The 10,102-nt window shown below is 31.1% G+C and overlaps 1 protein-coding gene across 2 annotated transcripts; it reads left to right on the top strand.

Annotated features, from left to right (window-relative positions):
* Positions 1 to 5,596: 5,596 nt before the first annotated feature.
* On the top strand, positions 5,597 to 9,783 carry LOC145106700 (apoptosis inhibitor 5-like protein API5). 2 transcript variants are annotated; one of them, XM_079043639.1, is made up of 16 exons: positions 5,597 to 5,816; positions 5,892 to 6,056; positions 6,551 to 6,650; positions 6,736 to 6,801; positions 6,972 to 7,066; positions 7,162 to 7,236; positions 7,341 to 7,490; positions 7,607 to 7,678; positions 7,767 to 7,832; positions 7,919 to 8,029; positions 8,116 to 8,205; positions 8,301 to 8,407; positions 8,563 to 8,677; positions 8,755 to 8,820; positions 9,012 to 9,112; positions 9,334 to 9,783. In XM_079043639.1, exons 1-16 carry the CDS (start codon positions 5,730 to 5,732, stop codon positions 9,551 to 9,553), a joined length of 1,686 nt encoding a protein of 561 aa, XP_078899765.1. In that variant the 5' UTR covers positions 5,597 to 5,729; the 3' UTR covers positions 9,554 to 9,783. The 2 variants fall into 2 exon arrangements, with proteins under 2 accessions (XP_078899765.1, XP_078899766.1); XM_079043640.1 differs by having other exon boundaries at positions 5,598 to 5,816; positions 7,613 to 7,678.
* Positions 9,784 to 10,102: the final 319 nt, after the last annotated feature.

Below are 10,102 nucleotides of genomic sequence, written 5' to 3'. Positions count from 1 at the left end.
CAACATGAAGAACTATGGATCATAAGCCCACATATATAAGAATGAATGATTTACACAATCAATCCCCATATATTTAATTAGTCTCCTTTTGATCACAAAGTTAATTCCAAATTAATTCTTGATCAATACTAATTAAATAATATGATTTCATATTAATATATTAGAACTTATAATATATTAACAAATCATTAATATCATTTTCTCACAAAAGTCTATCTAAATTGTTCCGATGCCATGCAACCCAAATAGACCATGCTAAGTCGGGTCGAATACATACCAATAATAATTTGGGCTTATACATCTAATCCAACATTTTCTGGCTCACATAGTGGATAAGAAGAGCGAAACAAAAGAATTAAAGGACATACCTCAAGTATGTGATTTTCCCGAGGATCTACCTGGATTAACCCCGAACAGACAAGTCGAGTTTAGAATCGACCTAATCCCAGGCGTCGTACTAGTAGCTAAGTCACCCTACAGATTGACTCTCTCCGAGATGCAAGAACTTTCAAGCCAATTGCAGGAACTTCTGGACAAGGGTTTCATAAGACCAAGTTTCTCTCCTTGGGAAGCCCCAGTCATGTTCGTCAAGAAGAATGACGAATCATTCTAAATGTGTATTGATTACCGAGAACTAAATAAGTTGACGATAAACCAAAAATCTTGGAACTTGAGGACTTATAAGAGTCCAAAAGACACACCACGAGATGATGAGAATAGTTGCTTGCTGAATCCAAGTCTAATTGTCACCTTCCTCTCATTCTAATCCCCAAAAATCAACGCAAAAGGCTTAGAGAGCAAACATGGAGGTTAGGGTTTGTATGGAGGCTGAGAGAGTGTGATGGACGCTGAGTGTGAGCAACCCTAGCCATCACATTCCCTTAAATAGGGGGCAAACCCCATATATTAGGGTTTCTCATTAAACAACCGCCACACACCGTGGCAGTCATTTAAAATCCGCATGTCCAAAGACCATGGCCACATAGTGGGGATCCATCCGCTACGCCGTGACCACCAAAAATCCATACTTTAATAACAACCTTAAACAATAGAGACATGTTACACAAGTCTACTTGGACCAATGCCAAACTCTAGAGTTTAACTGAGCAAACACACTAAGATGTTTCAAATTTAGGTTTTTTCATCCTTGTGTCTATTTGTTTTGGCTTTATTTGCATCACTTGATCAACATCATCCTATAAACAAAACACTAATAAGGTTAAATGCATCGAATGACTGCATTCTTCTGCTAAAAGTACAATGTTAGAATCATGTAGATTTTTCAATCACTTGAATATAACGATCGCAACAGAAAAGGAACTTGAAAGCGTTAAAAACAACATAATGATAACACAATATCCGACTCTTCATTTGTTGTATATATGTGATTGTATGTGTTATGTTATTTCCATAAAAGTAGCTAAGTCACCCTACAGATTGACTCTCTCCGAGATGCAAGAACTTTCAAGCCAATTGCAGGAACTTCTGGACAAGGGTTTCATAAGACCAAGTTTCTCTCCTTGGGAAGCCCCAGTCATGTTCGTCAAGAAGAATGACGAATCATTCTAAATGTGTATTGATTACCGAGAACTAAATAAGTTGACGATAAACCAAAAATCTTGGAACTTGAGGACTTATAAGAGTCCAAAAGACACACCACGAGATGATGAGAATAGTTGCTTGCTGAATCCAAGTCTAATTGTCACCTTCCTCTCATTCTAATCCCCAAAAATCAACGCAAAAGGCTTAGAGAGCAAACATGGAGGTTAGGGTTTGTATGGAGGCTGAGAGAGTGTGATGGACGCTGAGTGTGAGCAACCCTAGCCATCACATTCCCTTAAATAGGGGGCAAACCCCATATATTAGGGTTTCTCATTAAACAACCGCCACACACCGTGGCAGTCATTTAAAATCCGCATGTCCAAAGACCATGGCCACATAGTGGGGATCCATCCGCTACGCCGTGACCACCAAAAATCCATACTTTAATAACAACCTTAAACAATAGAGACATGTTACACAAGTCTACTTGGACCAATGCCAAACTCTAGAGTTTAACTGAGCAAACACACTAAGATGTTTCAAATTTAGGTTTTTTCATCCTTGTGTCTATTTGTTTTGGCTTTATTTGCATCACTTGATCAACATCATCCTATAAACAAAACACTAATAAGGTTAAATGCATCGAATGACTGCATTCTTCTGCTAAAAGTACAATGTTAGAATCATGTAGATTTTTCAATCACTTGAATATAACGATCGCAACAGAAAAGGAACTTGAAAGCGTTAAAAACAACATAATGATAACACAATATCCGACTCTTCATTTGTTGTATATATGTGATTGTATGTGTTATGTTATTTCCATAAAAGTACGATGCTATAAACAACATCTTACCTTTCGTCCCCCGTATAAAGGACCATATTCGTGGGTTTACTTTAATATGGACTATTTTTATACAAGGAACTTTTTATCGTACTTTTTTTTAAACACAACATTCATGCAATTTACTTTCAAAGTACATTGCTATAGTTTTTTAAAACTTAAAAAATTATACCATTTAAGAATGTACTTTCGTTGTCTTTTATTTTATATTGCGTCTTTATGTCTGTTTTTGTTTGTGTGTGTATGTTCTTTGTCGATTTTTTTGTATATATCATTGTGTTAGTGGTTTAATAAGAATAACATTTTATTTTCACATTTGTCATGTTAATGCATCCTACTTTGAATAAGATGATATATACTTTATAATTAAACTCAACAAGTGTTTTCATAGAGACCATATATGTTCTTATGCACTTAAGTTGTATACCACTATACTTACAAATATTTTATGTACATTTAGTTTCAAATAATTTGATGTCGACCTCTCTATCATCTTCATTTCCATTTAACATCAACATCGACAAGACTTGACAACTACACCTAAACCTTGTTAATTGTCCCAACTATACAAATATAGGATGCATCTTTTAAAAAAAAATTCAATATCCATTTTCTTAACCACATGTGTTCCATCATGTACCATTTGTTGTTGGACAATGTTGTTACTCAACTTATTAATAAATCATTTTTCCAAAAAAAAAAAAAATACCATAACACTTATAAAAGATTACAAATTTTAACAGAATTAAGCTATATTGTACAATAACTTAATATAATACACACCTGTCACTTGAATCACTAATATGTTTGACTAAATACATTGTCACCATTATTTTCTTCCTTATGTAATGATTCAAGAAATTTTGGTTTTAGGTTTATTTGACAACATAAGCTTTTGTGTGTGTTAGCATAAATTATGAATAAACAGAAAAGTCAATGACTAATCAAACAAATTTTCAGAAAAATATGCCAAATTCTGAAATGCAAATCATAACAACAAATATGAAAACAATGAAATATAATACTTTTTATTTTGAAAATATATAAACCAATTTAACAAAAAATTTATAATTGCAATATAATGATATTTTTGAAATCAATTTTAACCTTATCCAAAAATTACATTACCTCGACATAATCCATAATGAAAAATGTTATAAATGGAGTTAAACAAGGAACTTTTTATCATACTTTTTTTTAAAAACAACATTCATGCAATTTACTTTCAAAGTACATTGCTATAGTTTTTTAAAACTTAAAAAATTATACCATTTAAGAATGTACTTTCGTTGTCTTTTATTTTATATTGCGTCTTTATGTCTGTTTTTGTTTGTGTGTGTATGTTCTTTGTCGACTTTTTTGTATATATCATTGTGTTATTGGTTTAATAAGAATAACATTTTATTTTCACATTTGTCATGTTAATGCATCCTACTTTGAATAAGATGATATATACTTTATAATTAAACTCAACAAGTGTTTTCATAGAGACCATATATGTTCTTATGCATTTAAGTTGTATACCACTATACTTACAAATATTTTATGTACATTTAGTTTCAAATAATTTGATGTCGACCTCTCTATCATCTTCATTTCCATTTAACATCAACATCGACAAGACTTGACAACTACACCTAAACCTTGTTAATTGTCCCAACTATACAAATATAGGATGCATCTTTTAAAAAAAATTCAATATCCATTTTCTTAACCACATGTGTTCCATCATGTACCATTTGTTGTTGGACAATGTTGTTACTCAACTTATTAATAAATCATTTTTCCAAAAAAAAAAAATACCATAACACTTATAAAAGATTACAAATTTTAACAGAATTAAGCTATATTGTACAATAACGTAATATAATACACACCTGTCACTTGAATCACTAATATGTTTGACTAAATACATTGTCACCATTATTTTCTTCCTTATGTAATGATTCAAGAAATTTTGGTTTTAGGTTTATTTGACAACATAAGCTTTTGTGTGTGTTAGCATAAATTATGAATAAACAGAAAAGTCAATGACTAATCAAACAAATTTTCAGAAAAATATGCCAAATTCTGAAATGCAAATCATAACAACAAATATGAAAACAATGAAATATAATACTTTTTATTTTGAAAATATATAAACCAATTTAACAAAAAAATTATAATTGCAATATAATGATATTTTTGAAATCAATTTTAACCTTATCCAAAAATTACATCACCTAGACATAATCCATAATGAAAAAGTTATTCTGAAAAATATTTTTAAGTTTGTCAGACTGACTTTTCAAAAAACCAATAAATTAATAAATTATTTTGAAAAATAATTACAAACACCATTTTGACATTTTAGTTTTAGACCATCTCCAACCCATCTTCATTTTCCCCCCCAAAAATGGAGTAAAAAATGGGACAAATAATGTTTCATCTCCAACCATACTCTATTTTTTAACCCCCAAAAAGTATATTCTTAGTATATTCCATTATTCCAACTTATATAGATTGTCAAACACATTCTCTACTAATTTAGTTTTAACAAATATATAATCTATATTTTTTTCATTACATTAATATTAAATACAAAAGATTATATTTATAATAAACTTATAAATAAATATTATACATGCATTTATAAAAAAATATTACAAATACATACCTTTAAATAAATATTATACATATATTTATATAAATATTAGACATACACACTTTTAATTATAAGTTTTTATAAAATACGTTATCGTTTTTTAAAATTTAAATATATATTTAAATTTTCATATGAATTTGATGAACAAAAAACAAACTTTATATTTATAATTAATTAATATAATTTAATATATAACAAAATATTATAAGTATTAAATATTATATTTAAATTATAATTAGTAAGTAAAAATGAACTAGAAATATATAAATATATAATCAGATGGACTAAAACCGGTAACATAAAGTTCATTCTCATTTTGGGATAAATGAATAGTATAACACCATATTTGGTGTAAATGAGGAAGGGTTGGAGAAGAATGAGAGAAGAAATGAGGAAAAAATGGAGAATGGGGATGGGTTGGAGATGCTCTTAATGAATAGGTTTACATGAATAATTTTTTAAACACGATAAATATCTTTTCAAAATATCACATACTCTTCTACAAAACTCTATTTACTCCTTCCATTTTCCATTTATGTTATATGTAACCCTTCCGTTTTCGACTTCGACTCTTTTTTTTCAACATCAATAGAGGCGCTCTCCCAAACCGTTCGTTTCCATCTCTTTTTTTCCCACTCAGACCACACTCGAGATTCGCCCACTCAGATCAGTACCGAGTCCCGACTACTATCATCAGCAATGGCTGAAGCTTCCGACGACACAAGAGACATCGAAAAGCTTTATGAATACGGTGAACGACTCAACGAAGCTAAAGACAAGTCTCAGGTTACCAATCATTTTTTCTAGGGTTTACTTCGTTTATCGCCATTTAATCTGAAAATTAGGTTGTTTTTTCTACAGAACGTGGACGATTATAAGAATATTATCGCCTCAGCAACAAGTACAAGCCTGAAGGCGAGACAATTAGCTGCTCAGCTGATTCCCAGGTTCTTTAAGTTCTTTCCTGGTCTATCGGGGACGGCGGTTGATGCTCACCTTGATTTATGTGAAGCAGAAGAACTTGGGGTTAGTCTTCGACATTTTGAGAATATATTATTGTGTTGTATGGATTTATCTATATATAACTGGATGTAACATAGTCAAGTGAGCCATTGAGCCATTCTATTCAGCATTTAAAGTACGTACAATTTCAAATTTGCTGAAAGTGTACTCATAAATTAAGCTATAAAACAGAAACCAAATGTCATAACTAGTAATGATAATGTATATCTAGAGATAATAGAAGTATATTATGTAAGTCTCATAGGTTTCTGTAATACATTATTTGAAAGGGGATGCTTCATTCTTATATATGAAACTGTGTCTTATATGTTAACCCTAAAGTTGAAATATCTGCTTTAATCATATTGTGAGGAAAACCGAAAATCACTAAGATAGTGTTCTCTTTGTTTTGATGAAGCTATGTTATGTCCTTATGTTATATGTATATAGGAACTGCTGCCATATGAACTTATTTCTGTTTTAACTCTTGTTTATTTTTGGTTATTTGTGTTATAAAGATACGAGTGCAAGCAATTCGCGGACTTCCTCTTTTCTGTAAGGATACACCTGAACATATTTCCAAGATTGTTGACATTCTTGCTCAACTTCTTATAGCTGGTATATTCTTCTTCACTTTTTTCTTTTGAGGAGCTGTTGTATGATCATGTCATATATATAACTTGAAGAACTTTAATATTTTCAGAAGAAAATGTGGAACGTGATGCAGTCCATAAAGCTCTGTTGTCTTTATTGAGGCAGGATGTTAAAGGTAATTCAATGATAATGATATCATTAGATCATCATAGTTTGTTTGTTTTCTGCTATTTAAACCCTACCTTATATATTTAAGTCATATAAAAGATGAAACAAAAGTAATTTTTTATCTTTGCATAGTTTTGCCTTACAACTGTAAATTAATGAGTTAAATTATGCATGCAGCATCCTTAACAGCTTTATTTAAGCACATTGAAAGCGTTGATGAACCAATCCCAGATGATAATCGTGAGAGGACCCTCATCTTTATCAGGGACAAGGTAGAAAACCAACTTGTCAGTTGTCACACATAACAACAATTTTGATTCTTTGTACAAATTTAAAATGTTTTTTTTATGTGTAAATAAAATTGCAGGTGTTTCCTATAAAATCAGAGCTCTTAAAGCCTCAAGAACAGATGGAAAGGCATATAACTGATTTAATTAAAAAGGTATGTTCTTATTATTCTCATAGTTTTTGTATGTCTCTCTTCCCTTCTCTATGTGTTTCATCAATTCCCAAATATATAGTTATGTGAATGCATTTTGACTGCAGAGCTTACAAGATGTTACTGGAGCAGAGTTCAAGATGTTTATGGATTTTTTAAAAAGTTTGAGCATATTTGGAGATAAAGCACCTACTGAGAGGGTTCAAGAGCTTATTGAAATTATCGAAGGGCAAGCAGATCTAGATGCACAGTTTGATGTGAGTAAACAATATTTATTTTATTCTCTTCTTTATGTATATATATATATATATATATATATATTTTCTGGAAATCTTTTTTTTTTATATTGTTTACTGAATACATGGTTTTTAAGGTGCAGGTTTCTGATGGGGACCATATTGATAGATTGATATCATGCCTCTACATGGCTCTTCCATTTTTCTTAGTATGTGTTTTTGTTACTCTAAATCTAAACACATATTTGATTTTTCTTGCCATTGTAGTGAAATAACTTTCTTTTAAACTTTCTGCAGAGGGGTGCTTCAAGTAGCAAGTTTCTCAACTATTTAAACAAGAACATTATTCCTGTTTTCGATAAGGTAATGATGATGTTACTTTTTCATTTTGGTATCATGAAATGAGTATATAAATAGTAACTTGTGTTATGTTTTTGAAAAATAAGCAGCTTCCTGAAGAACGGAAAGTGGACTTGCTTAAAAACCTTGCAGAGAGTTCTCCATACTCAACACCACAGGATTCAAGGCAGATTCTTCCTTCTGTTGTTCAGCTGTTGAAGGTATAAATTTTTTCATCAAAGACTTGCATTGTGGCCTTTTTTTTAAAAAATTATTTATATAATCTTCATGTTTCTTGACCTTTTAGAAATACATGCCTCTGAGGAAAACTGGGGAAGAGATGAATTTCACATATGTTGAATGCTTGTTGTATACATTTCACCATTTGGCTCACAAGGTGAGTAGATAGAGATTTATCGTATTGTATTTGTAGTTTTAGCATGTGTGATATGTTTTTTTTTTTTTTGATTGAAAATGTTATGAATGAAATAGGCTCCAAATGCCACAAATAGTTTATGTGGTTATAAGATAGTGACTGGGCAACCATCAGATAGGCTTGGTGAGGACTTTTCAGAATTTTACAAAGATTTCACAGAAAGGTAATTCTGTTTTTCATATATTCTTATTTTGTCTGTTTTCATAGTTAATATTTTATTTGTTAGTTGTTAATTCTTAAAACTTTGATTGATTCTACAATAATAGTGTAATAAAAGCAAAAATGGTTATGGAATAAATTGATTGAAAATAATTGCAGGTTAACCTGTGTTGAAGACCTAGCTAAAGTGACGATGAAAAAGCTAACTCAAGGAATGGCTCAGCAAAACAAGACAATGGCAACTGCCATATCTGATGAGGAAAAGGCTACTGTTGTGAGTTTATTTATTTATTATTTTTAAAAAAAATATTATTTTCTTGTCTGAATTTCAAGCCTTATTTTGATCTGCAGAAAACCCAAAAGCAGAATGCCACAACAGGTTTACGTACATGCAACAACATTTTGGCAATGACACAGGTAACTTGATAAAACTACCCAGTTATAGCATTCTACTTTTATTTTTTCTTCTCATTAAAAAGTACAATGTTGTAATTGGAACAAAAAACAGTAAAAGTTAGCATTTTAACTCTCTATTATTTTTTTAATAATATATTATAAAGATAGATATCTTGTGATAATTTAATAATATTTTGGTTTTGTAACTCCAGCCACTCCATGCAAAGTCACCATCATTTATTGGAGATAAAAGAATTAACTTATCCTGGAAAGAAGCTGTCAAAACTGCAGCCCCATCAAATAATGCAACTGGGTATGTTATTTTAAAATTACCTATTTCTCCTTTCTTCACAGAATTGGAATTTGAGATTCCGTTGCCAAATGGATGGAATTCAATTCCCTCTGAATCTTCCATTCGTAATGGACGATGGAAGGAATTCAATTTCACCCTCTATTTCTCTATTAAAAGACCAAATTACCCTCATTACATATATAATTATACTAAAAGACTAAATTACCCTCATTTTTTATCAGAGTGAAACGCCCTGCTAATACAACAAACGGTTCTGGAAACTATATGAACAAACGGGGTCGTGGAGGTGGAGGTGGTGGCAACCAGCTAGTAAACAGGGCATTTGAAGGTATTTCATACGGCGGAAGAGGTGGTGGTGGTGGTGGTGGTAGGGGTGGCCATGGGCGGGGATGGGGTAGACGTGGTGGTGGTGGTCGGGGAAGAGGAAGGGGGTATTATTAGCTTTTTTTTACTGGAATTCGACTGCTAACTCCAGGAAGGAAACAGATGAAAAAAAAAAACAAACGAAAGGTGCTCGGAATATTTGTGTTCTATGTTTTGCTATGATTTTTTTTTTTAAAAAAAAACTTTGGGATTTTGTAAGTGCATTGCTATGTTTTTTAGGTGATTTAATTTGCGACATGTTAATTGAAGGAACAGTCTAGTAATACAGACCTTTTTTTTTTACCAAATTGTTTTACTTTTCACCATCCTACAAATCTTTAGATAAATTCAACAGAACAGTAAAGATTATAACTCTGTAGAGCATCAAGTCAAATGAAGACTTGAATTTTGATTTGATAAAAGGGAATTTCAAGTATAATTAATTACTAGGAAGTTACAATTCATTTCGGTTTTATGGGATTGGACTTTCAACAATCACATTTAAGGAAAATTTAATCACTTCTAGAATATAAGTTAATGTTGTAAGAAATATATTCCAATATAGATATTCAAGTTCCATGAATCAAAACTCAAAACTATCTACTCAAAACATAGACAAAACCTGCA

Source organism: Lactuca virosa, chromosome 4 (assembly GCF_052849685.1).
Source record: "Lactuca virosa cultivar CGN04683 chromosome 4, Lactuca_virosa_CGN04683_v6, whole genome shotgun sequence".
In the NCBI taxonomy this organism is placed as follows: Eukaryota; Viridiplantae; Streptophyta; class Magnoliopsida; order Asterales; family Asteraceae; genus Lactuca; species Lactuca virosa.
The sequence above is the reverse complement of the archived record's forward strand: the minus strand, read 5'-3'. Positions and strand labels throughout refer to the sequence as shown.